The 23,326-nt window shown below is 33.5% G+C and overlaps 2 protein-coding genes across 3 annotated transcripts; both read left to right on the forward strand.

Moving 5' to 3' along the window:
* Nucleotides 1–13,215: 13,215 nt before the first annotated feature.
* On the forward strand, nt 13,216–16,325 carry LOC118057360 (large ribosomal subunit protein uL18c). 2 transcript variants are annotated; one of them, XM_035069918.2, is made up of 4 exons: nt 13,216–13,470; nt 13,667–13,828; nt 14,240–14,400; nt 14,644–16,325. In XM_035069918.2, exons 1-3 carry the CDS (start codon nt 13,285–13,287, stop codon nt 14,387–14,389), a joined length of 498 nt encoding a protein of 165 aa, XP_034925809.1. In that variant the 5' UTR covers nt 13,216–13,284; the 3' UTR covers nt 14,390–14,400; nt 14,644–16,325. The 2 variants fall into 2 exon arrangements, with proteins under 2 accessions (XP_034925809.1, XP_034925808.1); XM_035069917.2 differs by lacking the exon at nt 14,644–16,325 and having other exon boundaries at nt 14,240–14,535.
* A 130-nt stretch (nt 16,326–16,455) lies between these two features.
* Nucleotides 16,456–19,490, forward strand: LOC118057361 (cation/H(+) antiporter 19). The gene is made up of 3 exons (XM_035069919.2): nt 16,456–16,980; nt 17,082–18,086; nt 18,167–19,490. Exons 1-3 carry the CDS (start codon nt 16,777–16,779, stop codon nt 19,403–19,405), a joined length of 2,448 nt encoding a protein of 815 aa, XP_034925810.1. The 5' UTR covers nt 16,456–16,776; the 3' UTR covers nt 19,406–19,490.
* Nucleotides 19,491–23,326: the final 3,836 nt, after the last annotated feature.

The following is a 23,326-nucleotide window of genomic DNA, read 5'->3' on the forward strand; positions in this document are numbered from 1 at the left end:
ATTAAATTTAACAAAGAATGACAGCTAAAAGGACCCGAGATAGCCCAGGTTGTTTTTCAAATTAGTGAAAAAAATCTATAGAAAGCAATTTTTTTTTAAAAAAAATAACATAGTCCAATATCTAATTAAATAAATATTATAGGATAAAACTGAAAAAAGATAAGCTTCTAATAGACAAAAAAAAAAAAAAAACCCAAACGAACTCAAGTTAATCTTCTAAACTTAGGTTAATTTCTTAAAGTCATAACTCATGAAATTTTAGATTTAGATTCAATCAAGACGTTCAATTCTCAATCAATTTAATGTTGTAGGGTGAAAATCAGAAAAAAATTGATAGAGTAAAAAAAAAATAGCAACCAAAATAATGGAGACTAAATATGATAGGAAGAAAAAACTAGAGGATAAAATCATAAAAAAAATTTAAAAATTATCTTAAATAAAATAAATAATAATAAAAAAATTAAGATCAAATCTAACTTATGAAAAAATTGGAGTATAAAATTAAAAAACCAAAATTCAAATTTTATAAAATATTTCAAATGAAGTAAATAGTAATTAAAAAAATAGAGCAAATTTGAAGGTAAACAAATTGAAAAGTTGTTTTGAAAATTCAAAGCGTTAAATGCAAAAATTGATGAGAATAGAAAAATGAAGGGAAAATAGAAGATAGGAAGCCACTAACACCAAATTGAAGGTCAATAAGTCACACGCGCTACTTAAAGGTGGAAGGGCTACCATGATGATTCAATTGTTGTCCTAGAAGCCACCAAATAGCACAAAACAATCCGCATGTTGATTAATACATTGCACATGTCAATCATTGTGTTTTTTAAATAATATTTATATTTATTAAATTAATTAACTTGCTTCTAAGTCAACTTGATTATTACTAAAAAAATCAAGATGAAAATAAAAAAGCCCTAGATGTAGTTAATTGTTTTTGTTCTTAAGAGTAATTTAATTATTTTACCATACTTAAAAAAAGTAAAATAGACCCTAAATCATAGTTAAATAATTTTTTTAAAAGGATAATTTAATCATTCTACTGTGCATCAAAAAGTTGAAAAGATCAATATGCTCTTAATCATTCTGATAATTATTAATTGATCTTGGTAAACTATCTAATTACCCCTAATAGCCAATTCACTGACTTTTGTTTAGAAAAGCAAAATATTTAATTATATTGTTTCAATCCACAATAATTGATCTCCAAGTGTACAACAACTTTGCTTTGGAGATTTAGTTTTTTTTATTATTAATATATATAATAAGGTCCAATTTAGGTGTCCTTTAGATTTTAGGCAACTAATACAATAAAAAATTTTATGGTACTAAAAAAATATATAGTGATATTCTATTAGTTATTTCTAGTGTTTATTTTGAAAAAAAACAACCTACACAAAGAAGAGAGATAAAATATAATCTATCAAAAGTAATAAAAATATTTTCAATTAGGATTTCTTTATTTTGCTTGTTTCTATATTTTTATTTTTTTAAAGAGTATTTTAATAAATAACTAGTAAGATATCATTAATTACTTTTACATACCAAAAAAATACTTTCTTTATTCTCATAAGCTTGCTCACAGGAATAACTCAGGACAAAGCATAAAGCTGAAATAAGAAAAAACAAAAAAGGCACTTTAATAGACCCAATCACTAAAGATCCATAAATAGAGGGAATACTATTATATTTGATTTTAATTGAGTGAGATTGGATTTATTTTAAATGAGTTCATGTCATGATTTTGACTTAAAAAATTCATTAGGCTTCAACAAATGTCCTAACTTTTTTTTATTGCAGAGAGAAAAGGGAAAAAAATTTCATATGTAAAAGGTACAAGCTGGAGTTTATTAACTTTCATTATTAACATTGTAAAGTAGCCTCTCTTTTTTTTATTGCTAGTGTTGTGGTGTAGCACAAAACAAATGAGTATTTTCTTGCCCTAACATTTAATTACTAAATTGAATTGATTTAATTAAAATTAATATAAATATATAAATCAATATAGATAGAAGTGAGGTGAAGAGCTTCTTGTTTCATATATTTTCAAGGCAGTATTTATTGACACTTTTTTGATGCAGTTTTTTTGTGTTGTCTTGAAGAAGAAAAAGCTACATAAGCATTAAAAGAAACACACTTGAGGATCTATGCAGTGCATTAATCAGGTACTAAACTTCACTTCTGGGTCAAAAGAATAGGGTACTACTAGTCTATAATGGTTTGTATAGACTGTGTAAGAAAATACCAAATTTACCAATTGCATGTTAATTTGATCCATTAGCCGTCCGAGCCTTTATACCTAACAATTGCTTCTTGGACCTTTGGTGCTTGGAAACTTGATTTACCATTGATGAAAAGCTCTGGAGGCATATTTATATATCGGCCACAACAGATTACTTCTCAACATGGGTAGAAGTTGTAGCATTAAAAGAGGTCAAGAAAGAGACAACTATAAACTTCATTCAAATAAACATCATCTACTCTTATAGGGTATCGAGATATATCATAATTGATAATGAAAAGAAGTTCTACATTACAATCATGAACAAGTTGTATGCATAGTTTGGTTTTAAACAACATAAACTCTTGTATGTACAATGCTCCCAATAATGACTTGGCACAAGCTTGTAACAAGACGTTATGCAATATTCTAAAAAAAGAGGTAAATCGTTCGAAGAAGGATTTACATGATAGATTTGGAGAAGCAATATGGGCTTATCATACTATATTCTAAATGCCAACTCAAACTACTCTATACTTATTGGTATATGAGGTTGAAGTTGTTCTTTCACTAAAATGTCAAATTTCATCTCTAAGAATCGCAATCCAAGAAAGACTCCAATTAAGATAATGTCTGTCTATGCCTTAAAAAACTTGAAGCTTTAGATGAAAAACATTTTGAAATACAACAACAATTAGAATGTTATCAAGCACAACTTTGTAGAGCTTTCAATAAGAAAGTACAACCACACCCATTCCAAGTAGAAGATCTTGTCTTGGCAGTACGACACTTGATAATCATGTCAAAACGTATAGGTAGTAAGTTTCTCTCCAAATAGGATGACCCTTGTGTGGTTGAAGAAGTCTACACCAATAAAGCTTACAAAATTGTCAATGAGAATGGATTGAGGGTTGGCCCATCAATGGGAAATTCTTAAAAAGATATTATTCTTGAAATTTGATGTAGCTCCTGGCTCGCATGAGGTAAAACTATGAAAAGAAGAAAAAACAACAAAAAATTAAACTACGTTATCACTTGATTCTTTATCCATAAAAGTACATAGGCAACTTGGAACTGATTTTGAGTACAATCATGCAAAAGAAAATTTTAAACTATATTATAACTTGATCATTTATCCACAAAGGTACGTAGGCAACTTAGAAATTATTTTAAGTACAGTCACATCATCCTCTAAAACTATTCAAACCCGTATGGTTGTTCGCATAGAAAATAGAGGTAAATAAGCCTGACAACACAATCATAACATGGAAATCCAGGTAACAAGACACAAGTGAAGGAAAAATATAGACTTTATTAATAGAAAGAAGAATTGTATTACATAAAGTATGTATTCTCAACATAAAATCATAAGCTAATGTTACAAAAAAAAAAAAAAAACTATAAAGCATTCCAAAGTAAGAGAAACCATTGGCATATTATGACTTCCGGTTATATCCTTTTAACTCCTTTTGTTTAGTCTCCAACAGTCCTTTTAATTTTTAAAGAATAATTGTGTTAGTTTCATGTATCACAGGGGAAGAAGATATTATGGTGATCTCTGCTCGAATGCCTGAGGTGATAATTTTTGTCTTACAAAGCTATTTATCATATGCCTTGAGGGGTGACTCTAACTCGGTCTTCCTTGTTTTATAGCTCTATCAATTGTTCCTTAATTTTTTTTTAATCTCAGCACGAGTGGTGGAAATAGATCTAAATGCCTCATCTTCAAAAGCTTTAGAATTTTTAAGTTGCACTTCATGCTTTTAATTATAGGAGATAGTGAAGACTCTAAGTGGATAAATGTTTTTGCATCTTCAATCACCTTAGTCACCATTCTTCTGATAGAGGACCAATCAACCTTTATATCTTCTATGGAGTGAAGGATCTTCTCAACTTCACCAGCTAAGTTAGGAATATAATGGATTGATGTATAAACAATCTTATTTCTAATGCTCTCCCAACATTTAATAACGAAATTCAAATCTTATTTCACCTATTATGTCATCAGCACAATACCTAGTAACTCTTGAAGGCTCAAAGGCAGAGGTAGATCCAGGAGTAGGCAAGTTAATCCCTATATTATTAAGGACTGGTAGAGGTGGTGTTATAGATTGATGATTAGACTGTTTATGTTGTAAACTAGATGATGGATGAGAGTTTCCAATCCTAGTAGCTAAAATATTGAAAGGATTAGGGCTATCAATAGAAGCAACACTCATTTTTGGCCCGACATGCATATCAAAGTCATTTTGCAAGTCTTGCTGACCAAGCTGAAATAAAGAACAATAAGGAGAAAAAAAAAAGGGTTAATATATGACAAGTAACATGAAATGAAGAACAAAGAAAGTGTTGACCAAGCTCTGTTCCTTCTACTAAACTGTTGCTATGGAACAACAACAGGTATATAGTGGCAGGTACCATGGTGAGCCATGTATGGATCCGATATGTGCTGAAGTGATATCGATAGTGGATAACTAGACTGTAGTCCCTGGGCGTAAAAAGGCTAAATATGCTAAAGTTGGGCTAGTAGAACATGCCTCCCCCCTTCCAGGTGTTATGCCATGTGCTCCTTAAAAAAATAGTACATGTTATTGATGATTCTATGCAAGATGTAGTTGTTGCTGCAGGAGGAGAGCCCCCTATAGGCAGGAAGCAATATATGACTTGTAGCAGGGCTATTGCTACTGCAAATATTGGCCAACATGCAAAGATTTATGGTGAAGGTAGTGGTTTTGCAAAGTTATGGTCTATGCAAGCAATAGGCTTCAGGGTAAACATGAGGGTTTAGATTCCCTTTCTTCTTTCTTATGACTCAATTTGGTTTTTGTTGCTGTTTTATGTAGTCCTATTTTGGTTATACAGAATTTCTATATGTGGATTTAATATTTTGTCAAGGAAGCATGTTCCCTTTGTTACTTAGTGTTTATACCCTTGAACTTGTTAGTCTCCACTTTGTTTCTCTCTGATAGTTGTTACATGTAGAGTTGTGCTTGTAAGTTTGCTGTGATATCGTCTATTGGGCTATACTCAGTGATGCTCATCCTACTGTGTGATCCATCATACTAGATAGCTGTGCTTGCCATGGCCTTGCTCTTAGGCTGGCTCTAATGTTGATCCTGCTTATTATAGGTTTTTTGGTTTGCTATAGTAGCACCCCTTTTGGCTTGTGTTGCTTCTTTTATTGCTTGGTGAGTTGCTCCTCTACTGGCTTTGCTGGTCTATTATGTGTTGTTTTGCTGCTTTTGTTGCTACTTATGCAGGTTTGTCTGCTTTAAGTTACTGTTGTTGAAGTGGTTGTTGTTATCTGCGGTCTGTGTGTAAGATCCAAAATTTTGGCCCATACCCAATCCCAAGTCAACTCAAACCTAACCTAAGTTAACCTAGGTATATAGGGAAAAGTTGCAAGAGAATTATTGTCCTCTCTTCTAAGTCTTGTAGCCACCGTGATCCTCTCCTCATCAAACCAAAGATTTTAGTTTTTGATATTGAGTTTTAGGTTTACAAAAGGTGGAAGTAGCAAGTAAGTGATTATTTCTCATGTTACTTTTAATTATGATTTGTTTATGGAAAGATTAGAGAGAGAGAGAGAGAGAGAGAGAGAGAGAGAGAGAGAGAGAGATTAGGGTTTATAATGATTAGAAGTTTATGTTGTTAAGATTGATTTATGATTATTAAGGGTTTAATGTTTGGTGATTAGTTAATATGTTGTTAGAAATAAGAATTTATGAGTTGATTTGTTTAAATTAATTTTTATGGGTTACAAAATTCATTTTAACCTTGCTAGAAAATCTGGACAGAATGGTTTTGAGGTTAAAGATGACCAAATTTTATTTTGATCATTGATTTATGAAAATTTCAGTTTAGCCTCTAAACTTTGGAAAAATTACAATTTGACCCCTAAATGTATTTTGAGATTCTGGACATTGCTATTATGAGGTTAAGGATGATGAATCTCAGTTTGATAATTGATTTAGAATATTTTTAGTTTGGTCCCTCAATTTTGGAAATTTATATTTTAGTCCTTAAACTTTAAAAAATTATAGTTTGGTCCTTGGTTTATTCTAGATGGAATTGAGGATGGTTTATGGGTGAAATTTCAGTATGGTTATGCATTTACAGTTTGGTCCAGTTTTGGTAAAATTATGTTTTGGTCCCTATTTTGGATAATTATCGTTTTAGTCCCTAATCCTTGGAGACTAAACCTAGTTTTCTTTTATGCATTGTAATATTTTATTTGTGTTGGTTTGAGTTGTTTTTTAGTATATTTCATATATTTATTATAGGTTATCCTAATGATCCTCAATAGGTTTTTCGGGTTTTTCATCTGATATTGCTTTTAGTTCTATATTTTTCAAGTGAGTGGGATAATATTTAATATGCATATAGTATAAATAAATATATATTTATTGATTATACGATGAGTAAAACTAGTTAATTTCTTGAATATTTATATATTTTGCTTTATTTTTCGAGTACTTATTTATTCTTGAATTTGCACTCGCAATCTGTCGAACTAAATTCTATTAGATATGATATACGTTTATTTGATGATTCTATGAATATCTATTATGTCTTGATATGGACTTGCCAATAACTCCATGCTAACATAGAGTAGTTAGCCCATGTGCACATAGTATTCTATATACCTAATTGGTGAGAGAGGCATCAGCCTGTGGCGACTGATCATCCCATAGTGGTCACCTTTGGGTGTCATATGATCTCTGACATGTATTCCACTATGTTATGATAATATATTTGGTATGTATATGTATATGTATATGTATATCAAGATAAATCGACTTGCAACTCTTAATATTAATATCTAAAATGTATATTAAATATTATTCCCTCACTAAGTTGGCTAAACTCACCCCTCATTCTTAATATTATTTCAGGTTCTTAGTATTTTATAGCAGGTGAACTTTGTTAGTGTTCTTGCTTTTTTAGTTTTGGTTGGTATGCCTTATTTATTTTGCGAGGCTTTCCTTTTAGTTTTGATTCGATGTCTTAGACACTCCACTATTACTCTATTTTAATTAAGTTTGGATTTTTGACAATGCAATGAGTATTATGGATTATTGTTTTTTGTTTTAATTACTAATGAGAAGTTTTGAACTATCATTTGGTTTCATTAGTTTTGAATAATATAATATTTTTGAAGATTATGAAATGTTGCGTATTTTTAAATAACTTGTTCTTTTGATATGTCCGTTTTGAGGCTTAACGTAGGTGGAGTGTCCTTTCGACACCACTCTTGCGTTGCTGGTCATGGACCTAGGATTCGGGTCGTGACACTGTGCTTTTTGTAGATAGTCGGTACTTTATGCTGCTTGCTTGTGAGCTGTTTCTTGCAGCTGGTGTTTTTTGGTTTGCTGGAGTTGGGCTCCCCTCCTCTGGCTGTGTGTTTCTGCCCTTTGCCATTTGGTCAGCTTAGTTTCTTGTTGCTCTTGCTTTTTAGCAGAGGAGCCTTATCTGCTGGCATGCATCATGTCGTGGCTAATGAGGCAAAGTTTGTGTTATTGTTTATGTTTTGTTTTGCTGCTTTCTGCAGCCACGTCTATGTAGCAGATTGTTAGGCTATGTAATGTTTTGCCTAAGGGAGCTTTTTCCCCTAGCCTCTATATGTACATGCCTGTATATTCTGACTTACTGGTTTCCAGTTTAGTTTCGTTTTGATCTATAAAATTTCTTATATTTAATCAAAAAAAAAAAAACAAAGAGTGTCAAACCAATTCATCAATAATGTTTGGTATTATTAATGCACCAAGGACTCCATGAAAAAAAAACTCGGTTTGTAAGGATTGAACACCTTCTTAATTACGTTTTAAACATTTCCAATTATGATAATTGTCTTCATGTTCACTGTCTTCAACATTTAAAATTGCTTTAACATCCTTTTTCTTCTCTTGCAACACACATATCATTGTGAGCATCTTAGTTAAAAAAAATAAAATTAACAAGGTACATAAAAAAAAAAAACAAGTATTCATTTACCAATCATTAAGAAAAGGATTATGCATTCCTTTCCTTTTCCCCTGAGGAGTTAATGGATTTATTTTTTAGATGATTTTTTAAAGCATTCATTCCCTTCACACTAAGAATCACAAGTGGTGTCTTCTTTATGTGGGCATATGTTTGGGCACCATTCTCCTTGCCTAAATCAACATCAACTACTTACTTGTCTCTTTTATGGGTAGGAGAAATTCTTCTTCTTCTTCTTCTTCTTCTTCTTCTTTTTATTAAGATAAGGCTATTCTTCTTTTCTTTTGTCTCCTAGGATACTGTAGCAACATTAGTAGGACCTTTGAGAATGATTTTTGTCTCTAGAGGACAAACTTTGGACCATCTTAAAGTCCATCAGTCCATGTAGCATTTAGTCACCTAGAAAGTTCAGCACTTGGGGGCAACAAAAGCTTGTACTAGGAATGAGTGTTGAGTAAAACTATACCAAAGTTGAAACGCATCTTCCAAGAATGGAACCCAGTTCTCCTTTTAAAATCGCTGGGAATATGTTGGCAAAATCCAAACTGTCTACTGAATCTATCAGGAAAATAGAGCTCAATAATAAAAGTATCATCATAACAAAGATTCAAATAGCTGGATCAAAAACACATAAAATAGTCACTCTTGAAGACCAACAAGTTGCCATCATCAAACAAGACAACAACTTTGGCCAGGGGAAGTAATGCAGGAGATATGATTCTCTTAGGATTTCTGAAAAGAGCATTAGCTTGAGATTAATTGAAATGTTTTCCTAACCCCAAGCCAACATATCTTGTCATCCTAACTAACTTGGCAGGGCTAATGGCTGTTTGATAAGTTCCAAAGTTTTCTGCAAGCCAACTACTAAGAAAATGAATAGGAAAAGGGATGTCTCATGTATTCACACCTAATACAGATTGGACTTCCTTTAAACTTTGAAAGATACTTGCTAGAATTGGTATCGCAAGAGGAATTGCCTCTTAATCGTCATCATAAATGCTACTTTAAAAGTACTAAGATGCATGAAACCATCTTTGCTAGGAAATACAAATTTACATAGCCAACATGAAAAAAAAATCTACTAAATAAACTTCATCCTGAATATAAAGAGGGACATTAAGCTCTTTAAGAGGATAAACGCATTTGTCGAAGCGAATACGAGACTTGTCAATTGAACCAGATGGATAAGTAATCTTATTGGATTCGCTAGACTTACCTACAAAGAAAGGCACCTTGTATCTCAAGTCATCTCAAAATAAGAAGTCTACCCAGTCTTAAAGAGTCACTATCAACGGTCTCACATTTTTTTATGAAATGCAATAAATAAATACTTGCAGCTCTTTGAAAAAAAAAAAAAAGCATCCTTTCTTATCAACTTTATTAATTGACAGCAAGGATGACTTCATCATAAAAGTGCTGAAAATGGGAAGGCCACTATATGATTTCAATTCCTAAAGTGACACATAGTCCTCGCCATTTGGGGTAGATAGTGTGTTAGTAGTATGATTCTAATGGTTGTAGAAAGAAAGAATTATTGGAGACACAAACTTTCTACAAGATAAACTCTTCAAGTAAGAAAGCTCTCTCAAAAGTTCTCAAACCTTCTATTTATGCTTGAAGTCTACAAAGAACGAAACTCTATTAGATCAAGCCTAAACGCCCCATAAGAATTCTTCAACAAAACTTTGAAGACAAATTAAATGTACTATTCAAAGCATTAAATCATCAAATCTTGCTTCGTAATACACGCTCAAATTCGTGTTCTTGGAAATCACAATTCTTGGCTTGATTTCTCAAATGAATCAAGTCATCATATATCAAATCTAATGGAAGACTCCGAGGATTGTCTTATTCTTTTTTAAAAAAATACTTTAGAAAAAGATTGTATCCGGTCATATATTTAATAAAATCATATATTTATATATGTATGCTTGTTTTAATTTCAGATGCTCAAAATTGTGTCTACGAACATCATTTGGGATAAAAAAATTAGTGAAATTGAGTCTCACGTGAATTTTAATTTGATCAACTAGGTTTAACCAGGTCAACTCTTAACTTAGTTAGACATGAAATCCTGCTCAAGCTAGGTCTTAGGTTGACTTGCCTGTCAAATCGGGTTTTATAACAATAGAATATATAGAATAAAAAATCCAAAACTTCGATTCGATTCATCAGGCAAGGCTACCAAACTTCTTGTGCCCTCTTCGAGTTAACTCAATTCTCTTTTTCTCTTGTTCTTTTATCAGAGAAATTATATTTTAAGGTGGTGTTTGGCATTGCGGTCAACTATGTTTTTGAAAAACTTTGAATTTTTTTAGCTTCAAGTCATTATTATTATTATTTTGTACTTTATATTGTTTTAATGAGGTAATATTAAATATATATATATATATATATTATTTTAATATATTTTCGATTGAAAAATACTTTAAAAAACTATATAAAAAAAACCAAAAACAAAAGACAAGGAACTTATTAGCTAGATTAGCTAATTTCTAATGACATGGTAACCTGAAAAAAATAGCCTATTAGGGTCTAGTAAACCTATTTATGGTATTGGCTTAGATTAGGTTTGGATTTGTTTTCTTATCATGGACCTGGGCGTACTATTTGAGCTTATACTTTTGCTAAATTGATCGTTGATGGGCTTTTGACCCATGTGAAAATAATTAAAAGAAAAATCAAAATCTCTAACATTATATATATATATATATATATATATATATATATATATATATATATATATATATATATCCACATTTATCAATCTAAGCACACACTTAGTTAACAAAAACAAAAATAAAATGGTAAAACATTGTGGTGTACTTTTTTTGTCCATCTCTTCAAAAATTAGTATTCATAACATAGTTTTAAGACTCGGCTCGGTGAGTTGATCCAAGACCCGGCTGACCCAGGACTGGAATCGAGTCGGGTTTATGAAAAAATAAGGGTAGTTAAAAACTCAGCTAGCCCGATGACCTGGCTGGCCAACAAGATCCTATTAAAAACTCGGTTGCAACTCGTTGACTATATATTTTTTTTTTTTACCAAAACAACATTGTTTTGATTTATAAAAACATAAAGTTGACTCAGGTGACTCGGTCAAAACTCGGTGACCCGGGGCTTGGGTCGAGTCGACCACCGGACTGAGTTTAAAAACACTGATTCATAAGCATTATTTTAATAAAGAAACAACAACACGATAGTAGAACACCATGACGCCCTCTCTTGTTCATCACGATAGTGAAATCACTATTCAAAAACTATTCTTTTTATTTTATTTTATTTTGGTTATTCAAATTCAATTTCTTTCAATTTATTCATCAAAATTTATTTTTTATGTCAGTTAGTTTTAGTGTTTAATAACATGTCAAATTTACATATGAAAATATTTAATTATTGTAAAAAAATAAAATTAAACAACAACCATCAAAATTGATATTTGTAAAAAATAAATGTAGACTTTTTGTTAATGAGGCGCGCCAAAATATAGTTAATCCCTCCATTTTAATTTTCTTAAAGTTTAGCATGTTCTAGTTTCGGAATGTTCATTTATATCATAAAGTTCATTTGATTTGCATTCCAATCCCTAAAATTTAAGAGAACATGGAGAAAATTGTTAGAAAATCAAGAACAAAGAGAAAGCTTTTAGGTGGCCGTTTCGGACCACCAATGACTTTTATTTTCATGACTATGGATTTGTCTATGAAAGCGTAACTTAATGGAGGTGGTTTTCATTTTCAATGACACTGAGAAAAGTATATCAAAACTCGCAAAGTTTTTCCTATTTGATTTATGTTTTTAATCCGATTAAAATATGTTTTGCTGTTTGAAACAGACTTATAGTGGTTTATGGAATTCTTCATATTTTCTTATGAAAAAATTGTTAAAATTTGGGTTTTTAGGGGTCTAAAAGCTTAAACCTCAATTTTCAAATTACTGAATGCATCTCCAATGATTGGAAAAGGAGGCCGAATTGGACGGTCTTTTTTCAATTTTAAAAATAATAAAAAAAAAAAAACCTATTGAGAGGATGACCCTTGATGAAAAAAAAGTAAAAACCAAGAGTGTTTGGGTTTTCATATTGGTTAGATATGCATGTCCAACCCTTATGCGCCTTGCTATTTTTTTATATATTCTTTTTCATTAAATTATTTTTTAATAAAAATTATTTAAATAATTTTTAAATAACCATCCAATCATGCCATTATTTTAAAATAATATTAGCATTTTCTATGGTAATATTAGTGATTGTTTTTTGAATAGGTATATATGTATCTAATATAAATGATTTTTTAAATATGTATGAAATATTTATTTGTAAATGTTAATTTTATTAAATATTTTTACTAATACATCTCTATCAAAAATAATAATTCATTAGTTTTTTATTTATTTATTAAAACTTGCTTTTAAGAATATAATAAATTTTTGTCTAGAAAAAAAGATTTTTGATAAATGATATCTTGTTAAGTAAAAAAAAAAGGCAACAGTAAGGGAACATGTTTTGATTAAGTTAATTGCTTATATTGATTTCAAATTTTTAGAATTGATATTGATTTTAATTGCTTACAATTTCTAAGCAATAAAAGAAAGCTACAGAAAAATAGATGAATTTTTTTTAAAAAAAATACATTAGTTAAAAAATATATAATTTATAATAATTATTAAATATTTTATTAAAAATTTAAAGTATGACATTTGTAATGAAAATCTATTTTTATTATTATATAATCAAATAAAAAAATTTCAAAGAATACCCCGCATAAAAATTAATTATATATATCTTTAAAATTTTTATTTTAATACTCAACTAATATTAATAACTTTTTCACGTTTTATTAACTTATTTAATTTTCTCTGTATTTACACTAAATACGGGTAAACTTTTCAATTCTTAATTTAAATTTTCCTAATAAACCAATGATATGAACATCGAAGGAGAGATGGGCCAAAGAAGGCCCAAAAGTCTTCCTTTGAAAGAATATTTGTTTTGTGAGGAGGAAGGATAAGGTGAGGCGGGTTATTGTTTTAAGGGTGAGACAGAGAGAGATTCTGAGAAGATAGAAAGGAAAAGAATGGGGAGCAGCGGTACTTGTTCTCTTTGGAGTGGGTTCTTAGGAAGTGGGGGGCAGCAGCTCCGGGCATCGGTGGCAGCAGCCAAGCAGAGGACAAGCCCAAGCCTAAGCTTTTTAACAGTTGAAGCCAAAGCCAAAACTAGACGCGAAGACAGGACTGCTCGCCATATTCGTATCAGAAAGAAGGTCTCTCTCTCTTTGCACTTCTTTATGTGATGTGATGACTTTTAGATAATCCCACCTCAGATGGGGTCTTAAAATTCCTTTAACTCGTATATAAAAAGCTAAATCCTTTTTTTTCCCCACATTTTTTCATAATTAATTAATGCTTTGGATTGTTGTCTCGGCTGGTCTTGAGTTGGCTGTGGAATCTTGGTCTCAGGTGGAAGGGACTCCAGATAGGCCTAGATTGTGTGTCTTCCGTTCCAACAAGCATCTCTACGTCCAAGTGATTGATGATACAAAGATGCACACGCTCGCTTCCGCTTCAACCATGCAGAAGACCTTCGCTCAGGACTTTGATTACTCTTCTGGTCCAACCATTGTAAGCTTACAATCGCTACAGTCTTTCTTTGATGTTTTCTTTTCCTTTGCAATGTCTATTACAGCTACATAGTTTTAGCCATGCCAACTTCCTCATTCTTATTCTGTGATAGTCTTTTTTAAAATCTGCAAATTGTAGCATCCTCTTAACCAAGATTTAAAGAGAGAGTTTGGAGCAAAACTGTGATGTAAACCAAACACTTTCAAATTTGTGGTTGGGGCAAAACGTAGACGGAAACAAACGGAGCCTTAATACTTGTGCTTTTAGATGCATTGCTGACTGAATTATGATCCCCCTACCTACAACCCTCCCTGAATCACTTCATTTCTGTGCTGCTGCCGTTTTGCCAAACTATTTCTCATTGATTGCAAGCTAAGCTTTTGTTTCTACTACCTTTTCCTTTCTCACCAGGAAGTAGCTAAGAAGGTAGGTGAAGTCATTGCAAAATCTTGTTTAGAGAAGGGGATAACTAAGGTGGCTTTTGACAGAGGTGGGTACCCTTATCATGGGCGTGTAGCAGCCCTTGCAGATGCAGCTCGGGAAAATGGCCTTCAATTCTAGAAATGTGATTGGTCAGTCACTTTTGAGCATTCTTTTTTCCTCTTCTTTTTGAACTTTGTGATGGAATCGTGGATGAATTTGTTGGTGAAACTCTGTAATTTTGTTAATTACTGAGAGTGGAAAAGTTCTTTAGTACTCTTGGTCAATTCATATCATTTATATTTGAAAAAAGGAAATCAAATTCAAATGTGTCCTCTTATTTTGATGGATGGAATTCACATTGAACTTGACAATATTCTTTCCTCTCCCACCAGTGGGTTGGGAGCTGAAATGCATAAGCCCATAATCGCTTGGAGTGGCAGCTTAGTACAACATAAAGTTGATTGCCTGAAGAGTGATAGGAGCATTTATGCTGGAAAAGAAAAGTAGGAGCAAACGATTCTAGGAAGCTCTGTGAAGAACTCCAATATCCCAGTCACTCATTAGCTACACCAGTATTAAATAAGGGAAGAACTGCCACTTGAAATCGTGTCTTTAATTATGACGACTTTTGTTGTCTTTGAATACTTGATAGGAACAGGCTATAAGCAGGTTGTTTTTTTTTTCTTGGAACAACCTTTCTCATGCCAAGTATCTAGATATATCACATCCCTAGATTCAAATATAGATAGAAGGCTTCATGGTGAGCATGCATATAGAGGCAAAAAGCCTATCTTTAGCATGTTTACATAGCAGTGAAGGCCTTTGAGTTAAGTGGTTATTTCAATGGTACCGAAGCTCTGTTTGATCTAGCATCTGAGAGGTCCAAGTATTGGGACTAATACTCTCATTTATTTGCAAATTAATTTCAACATAACTGGTAGGTATTATATCTGCCTACATGGTTAAATATTGCACATCTCCGTTTGGCCAGTCATGCATGAATTCCCAAAATCCAGTCTGTCCATTCATCCCATACATACCTTCTTTTGATATTAGCCACGAGCATTGAGTCTCGCATCTTGTGTGATCCCTTGAAAACGAGTATGCATCAAAATGGGATCTCCTAGCATTTTCCCATTCCATATCACAATATAATAGAGTAGTTCCCCATGCATTGACTGAGAAGTCCCAACCAAATTCACTTCCATCGGCTATGTCCTGCTGGCCAAGATCATCATCTTTCGACTGACAATGTACACTGTATGCTCAAGTTTTCCCCATAGCATAATCTGTTCTTGATGCTTGCGTGCACGTCATCTGAAAGAACCATCCTGGAGAAGCTGAATACCAGGAGAAACACCACATGATAACCCACCTGATAAGGGGCTGGCATGTTGTTGTAGTTGATTTGAACATTTCTGATCTGATGCAGTTTTTTTTTTTTTTAACGAATAAAAGCTACAATGATAGCCTTGTTTATGTGAGCTTGTTCAGCATCATGCGATAATTTTAGTTAATATTTTCAGCCACAAAGAAATGAGATCCGATCCTGTTTACAAAATTAAGGATTGGCGATGCTTTCTAGTACGGTTCCTTGTTTTATTACAGGAAGTAACGTCATCCTTGTTTTAACTGCCGAACGACAAGGTTCTGGCATTGGGATTGCTGGACCCATGACTCACTTACCGATCTCATCTTGCTACACTGAACAATTCCACTCACAATTCTTCTAATCAACGACTTTTGTTCCTAATACGATCACCATCATAACCATTGTTATTTTTCTCAAATTATTTTATTATTTATTATCAATTAATTCATTATTTCTATTGCAGCTCATTATACATTTATTTCCTAGAAATTGAGGAGTTTGTGCTTGATTTTTAAAACCAAGAGCACAAAAGATTCACCAGAACTATGGGTAACAAAGCAAGCAGATAAAGATTGGTTTGAAAATATATTAAAATAATTTTTTTATTTTTAAAAATATTATTTTTAACATCAATATATTAAAATAATTCAAAAATACTAAAAGTAAAAAAAAAAAAAAAAAAACCCTAACGTAGCTATCATTGAGCATTAAACAAGAAGAAGCCCTCCTCCCCCTTTCATAGCCATCCTATATATACCCAAGTAGACATTCCAAAATTTAACTGCCTTGGGCTGTCCCCCTTGAGGAATATTATTGTTATCGTTAACAGTTCATAAATAGCTTGCCTAATTTCATTGCTATGAATAAGGATCGACAAGGAGAAGGTTCCGTTCTCTGGCACAAAATGCGCACGCAGCTCATGCATTCTTCCCCACAGCTAGCTAGCCCTCAATTTAAATGTATTAGCAATAATATGCGTGCTCTATAAATAGTTTTACGTTGGATAAATTTTCTTTCTTTCTTTTTCTGAAAAGATTCCAAGCTTGTTGAGAACCCCAGTTTTTCCTCCTCTCTGGTAATAAACCTGTGGGGTTCTGTTGCTCGTGTTATATATATGTAAGAAATAGTGTTTATCTAGGGTTCGTGTGAGAATATGGCCACCAACACAAGTAATGTAACAGCTGCATTGCCAAAGCCTATGAAGGCAACGTCAAATGGAGCGTTTCAGCATGAGAATCCATTAGATTATGCGCTTCCTCTGTTGATCCTTCAGATATGTTTGGTCGTCGCTTTTACAAGGACCCTTGCATTCCTTCTGAAGCCCCTCAGGCAACCCAGAGTCATTGCTGAGATCATTGTAGGTTTCTGCTCTTGAATTCCATCGTCATCGTGCATGTCTTGTCTTTTATATATCAACGACTATGTTCTTCGATAAAAAAAGTTGAGAAATTTCTGCAGGGAGGAATACTGCTTGGACCATCTGCGTTGGGAAGAAGCGAGAGATTTCTTCACACGGTGTTCCCACCGAAGAGCATGACTGTCCTGGACACGGTCGCCAACATCGGTCTCCTTTTCTTCTTGTTTTTGGTGGGTTTAGAGCTTGACATTCGATCCATTCGTCGCACTGGAACGAAGTCCTTGGCAATAGCCGGCGCTGGCATCACCCTTCCTTTCCTTTTAGGAATCGGCACCTCATTTGTTCTTCGTTCCACCATATCCAAAGGAAGCGCTCACGCCCCTTTCCTTGTCTTCATGGGCGTCTCTCTCTCCATCACCGCTTTCCCAGTCCTCGCCCGTATCTTGGCGGAACTCAAGCTTCTAACCACCGATGTGGGCCGCATAGCAATGTCTGCAGCTGCAGTCAATGATGTTGTTGCCTGGATTCTCCTTGCACTTGCTATAGCTCTCTCAGGCAGCAACACTTCTCCGCTTATCTCCTTATGGGTCCTCCTTTGCGGCGTGGGGTTTGTTGTGTTTTCCGTTTACGTCATAAGACCATTACTGGAGCTTATGGCCCGGCGCAGCCCTGACGGCGAGCCGGTAAAAGAGATCTACATTTGCATCACCTTGTCACTTGTGCTGGCTTCCTCTTTCGTCACCGACTCCATCGGCATACATGCGCTTTTTGGAGCTTTTGTGGTGGGAATTTTAGTACCCAAGGACAGTCCTTTTCCCGGGGTTCTTATAGAGAAGATAGAGGATCTTGTGGCGGGGCTCTTTCTGCCTCTCTATTTCGCATCCAGCGGGCTCAAGACCAACGTTGCAACCATAAGTGGAGCACAATCTTGGGGCTTGCTTGTACTCGTAATAGCCACGGCTTGTTTCGGTAAGATAATTGGGACAATGTTTGTGTCAAGGATGTTTTTTAAGGTACCCTTTAGAGAAGCTGCGGCTCTTGGATTCCTAATGAACACCAAAGGCCTGGTGGAGCTCATTGTCCTCAATATTGGCAAGGATCGCAAGGCAAGTACTCATGTTCATCGCTTAGCTAGCTAGCTCTAGGCAGCATCACTCACAATTCGTAGCGCTTCTATCTTATGCAGGTGCTCAATGATCAGACTTTTGCCGTTTTAGTTTTAATGGCGCTGTTCACCACCTTCATCACTACGCCAATCGTGATGGCCGTGTATAAGCCTGCCAGAAGGGGAGCGCCTTACAAGAACCGTACTGTCAAACGCAAGGATCTTGACACGGAGCTTCGACTACTGGCCTGCTTCCATAGCAGCCGCAATATCCCTACTATGATCAACCTTGTGGAGTGTTCCCGAGGAACTCGGCAGCGAGGACGCCTCTGCGTGTATGCCATGCACCTCATGGAACTTTCAGAGCGATCATCTGCAATCTCAATGGTTCATAAAGCCCGCAAAAATGGACTCCCTTTCTGGAACAAGAAACGTGATGATAGAGATCAAATGGTGATTGCTTTTGAAGCTTATCAGCAACTCAGCAGTGTCACCATCCGTCCCATGACCGCCATCTCTGCTCTCAACACTATCTACGAGGACATCTGCACCAGCGCACACCAAAAGCGTGCTGCCATGATTCTCCTCCCATTCCACAAGCACCAGAGAGTGGACGGAAGCTTGGAGTCTTTGGGGCACTCGCTGCAGGAGGTAAACCAGCGCGTCCTCCGTCATTCTCCATGTTCTGTTGGTATTCTCATTGACCGTTGCTTCGGAGGCACCACCCAAGTCTCGGCCAGTGATGTGTCCTACAAGATTATAGTCCCTTTCTTTGGAGGTAGTGACGACATGGAAGCTCTAGCCTACGGGATGAGAATGGCGGAGCACCCTGGAATCATGCTTACTGTCCTTAAGTTCGTGCCCGCATCGGGGAAGACGCTATTGACATTAGAAGGCCACGATACCAATGTGATCAGGGTTGAGAATGATAAAAATTCTAACAGCGAGGCTGATAGCGAGATCTTCTTCTCTGAATTCGTCCAGCATGCTGCCAAAAAGCTGCAAGATTCAGTGACACATGAGGAAAGAGTGGTAGAGAGTAAGGCAGACGTTGTTGCAGCATTGAAATCAATGAGCAAGAGCAATCTCTTCTTGGCAGGAAGAATGCCACCCATAGCTCCTCTGTTGATCTCAACCGACACTCCAGAACTGGGTCCTGTTGGAAGCTTTTTGGCATCCTCCAACTTCTCCAATACAGCATCAGTTTTGGTGATTCAACACTATAATCCAAATGTAAATCTTCATCCGCTCGTGGAGGAAAAAGAAAACGAAGACACGGATGATGGCACAGATACACCCGTTTTGGTTGACAAATATTGAAATATTAATTGTATGTAGGTGTGTGTGTGTTACACTATAATATTATTGATATATCAATTTACCATTAATTATCCATTATTCATCATTTAATTTGTTCCATGACCTTCCTTTGTCCAGCTAATTGAGCTTGCTAGATATGAAAACGTATGAATAGTAAGTACGCTATGATGGGTCATGATTTCTGTAAACCAACCCTATTTAAAAGCCAACACACGGTGGAGTCTTCAACTATGCATGAATAGTAATTACGCTATGATGGGTCATGATTTCTGTAAACCAACCCTATTTAAAAGCCAACACATGGTGGGGTCTTCAACTTCCATGAAGTTAGGCGGAAGTCACAACCCAAGATGGGATTATGTCTTTCATTGGTGTTTAATTTCATGTTGGCCATGATATGACCATGCTCAACTCTAAGTTAGGTAGGGACATATCTGCACCCGGCTCTATGTTGGGCCATGATACATCCCCACCCAACTCTAAGTTGGACAAAGGCAGGTCCGCACCTAAACTTATGTTGGGTTAGGGACCCATCTGTGTCCAACTCAACATTAGACCTGGATGCGCACGCACCTAACTCCATGTTGGGCCAAGGATACATCCCGCTCAACTTCATGTTGGGCTATAAGGCGTCTACTACCAATCCCCTGTTGGGTCAGGAACATGAACGCGCCCAACTCCATGTTGGGTTGTGGCGTGTCCATCCCTGATCATTTCTGGGTATAGTCACAAGTTGAACCCAACTCCTTCTAGGCTCAGTTTGTGGGTTGAACCCAACACCCCTCAAGTTAGGTGGGCAATTGAAAGGTCACTTCACACAAAGTTTCTCATACCCCGAGTCTGGGTTAATAATTATAATACCCATCATAATCTTGTTAAAAATAAACAAGCAGTCCATACTTACATTAATTAGATGTGATAGCACGAGCAATAAGATAATATTGTCTTACTCATAAAAGATTACATTTCTACCTCTCATACGTTACATAAAACATGTCAAATCAAGTAATATAAAAGAGGGTAGAAATATACAGAAAGGGGTTCAAAACCTTATACTCTTAGATATAAACACGTTCTTTGCTTCTTCTTCCTTAATTCTACATTTCTTCCCTTGCATCTTCTCTATTTTCATAAAAACTCATTAATACCTTCATTAAGGTCATTTGCTACACAACTATACCTAATATTGACTTGATCTTCGAAAGGTCCCCCATCAATACCCCTAGAGGGTTTTGTGCATGTATTTATTTAGAAAAAGATTTACACCCCCTGAGACAATCCATTGAAGAAAAAGCCACTGCAATCTTGAAGTGAAAGTTGTAGAGCATACTATGAATGACGTACAAGAATTTCTAGGAATTATTCATCCCAGAATATTCCCTGTAATTTTTGTTCGTCATCATGATGCAAGCTAGAATGTGTTATTGGTATTGCGATGAAAAATATATTTTTTTTAAAATAATTTTTAATAAAAAAATATATCAAGATAAAATTTTTTAGATTTTAGTTTGTATTTTTAATATTAACATGTCAAGATTATTTTAAAAAAAATCTAAAAAAAATAAATTTAATATTTTAAAAAAATTATTTAAAAATATTTTAAAAAATAGATTGAACTGTATTACTAAACATTAAAAAAATATCACTTACATAAAACTGAAGGAAAATGAATTGAGTATTGTTGTACCATCACCATGATACATTTCAATAAAATTAACTAGTAGAAGATCATAGTGTTGTTGTAAGGTTGTTTATCAAATCTATTTTATTTTTTTCAAAAACTTTTAGTAAATTTTGATTTTAATCTGGAAATTTGTTCAAATACCTTTTTTATTTAAAAAATGATAATTATTGGGCTTTGTTTTTTCTTTTTTTAACATTTAAGTGGGTTCATAAATACAATGTAGTTCCTCAATTATTAAAGTTTTTGTAATTCATCACTGAAATTAAATCAACCCATTAGTCCTCGCGTTTAGTTTAAATTTTGAAAAAAAAAAAAAATTGATATCGTTGGAGGTAGGCCTCGTTTATAGAAAGAAATTTTCTAATTTTTTTTTCATATTTGGTTGTATTTTGAAAAACTAATAGACAGAAATTCACTTTTTCGTAAAAAAAAAAAAACAAACAAAAAACAAATTAAGTTGTAGAGAAAGAAAAATGTTTTTGGTTTAAAAATAAGTAGAAAGTTTCCTTTTGTTTTTAGTTCATTTCAAATAGAATGTTTAGAAACGCGGTTTTAAAAGTTTTTAATTTTTTTTAAATTAATTTTATTATATGTTTTAAATTTTTTTGATGCGTTAATTTTTAAAATAATTTTTAAAAAATAAAAAATATATTATTTTGATACATTTTAACATAAAAAATACTCTAAAAATTAACCACAACTATATTTTCAAATAATATTGAAAAGAGGGATGGAGACCCATCATTTTTGCGGTCCAAGATTCATTGGAACTATTATAGGATTAATTTAAAACTAATAAAAAGAAAAATATAAAATCCTCAAAACTATCATGGGATTAATTTAAAACAATTATAAGGATGGAGTTTTCAATTCTTTATTTTCACTTTGTTTTCCTCTCTACTTTCAGATGACCTGTGGACCATACTCTAGCTACTAAGAAAGCATGCATAGCCAGCCTGTATATTCCTCCTTATGGATAACCTCCAAAGAAATTGAGGGCACGTCATTGTTAGAAATTTATTTTTAACACTTGGTTAATAAATTAAAAGCAAAGTCGAATCACTGGGGATAAAATTTATTGGAAGTAATTCTTCAACAAAAATATTTTAATATGAATTATTAGCATGATTAAAATAAATTGTGAGTAAATAAAAAATTTATTTTAAAATACTCTTGGTTTGTATTTTTTTTAAATCCAAAAGCCTCAATCCATATTGAAAAAATAGAGGTTTTCTATGTAGTCTATAGAGCAAGAATAAAACCCCCATGTAAATTTAAGACTAAAAACATTAAGATTTTGACAAGTAACGAAAACCTGAGAAGAAGAAAAATAGGTCAAGAATAATAATAATAATAATAATAAGTGTGATGCATAATAGAGGGTATAAGAAAAAACGAAGAAATGATCCTAGGAAATTAGTGTGGTAATGAATGGTAAGCTATAATAAAACATAATATAAAGAAAAATGGCAAGAGTTATGATACAAATATGGGTTAAAAAAATCAGTAACATTATCATGAAACGAAAATAAGTTTGATAAAAAAATTTAAAAATAATTATATTTTTTAAAACAATAAAATGATCCTGAGAGTTTAAAGGAATAGTCGATATGATTTATGTAAAGATTAAATAAGAAAATTCAGATTTTTGAATAAATTACTTATCAACTAGTTTACGGTATCGAATAAAAATCTCAATTTACCTATTATATCGGGCTGAAATTTTACAAATAGACTACTAACATATTGTTCTACCTGGACTCACATTTCAGAGTAATCAGCATTTGGAAAGGCTATATAAGATTGGCAATAGTCGAAACAAAATAAAGAAAATACATTGTAGACTTACATATTGTTCTACCTGGACTCACATTTCAGAGTAATCAGCATTTGGAAAGGCTATATAAGATTGGCAATAGTCGAAACAAAATAAAGAAAATACATTGTAGACTTACTAATGGCAATTTCATAAATAAGTTGGAAAATAGAAAAATTCAGTTCCTCCTCTCTTTTAACTAACGGGTTTGCTAGGAAAATAGAAGAAGAAGAAAATGAGAGGAAGAGAAAGCTTGAGTGAGGAGAGAGAGCAAGAGAGTTAGGGATTTAAAGTGAGTTTTTAGTGAGAGAAAATGAAGAATCTAAGGAGAAAGAATGTGAATATTAAACTGGTTAATAAAGTGACACTTGATTTGGGTTCAAACCATCTAGGTAAGTTGTTTTTATGCAAGCATTTCATG

The sequence above is a fragment of the Populus alba genome, chromosome 10 (assembly GCF_005239225.2).
Source record: "Populus alba chromosome 10, ASM523922v2, whole genome shotgun sequence".
NCBI classification, from domain to species: domain Eukaryota; kingdom Viridiplantae; phylum Streptophyta; class Magnoliopsida; order Malpighiales; family Salicaceae; genus Populus; species Populus alba.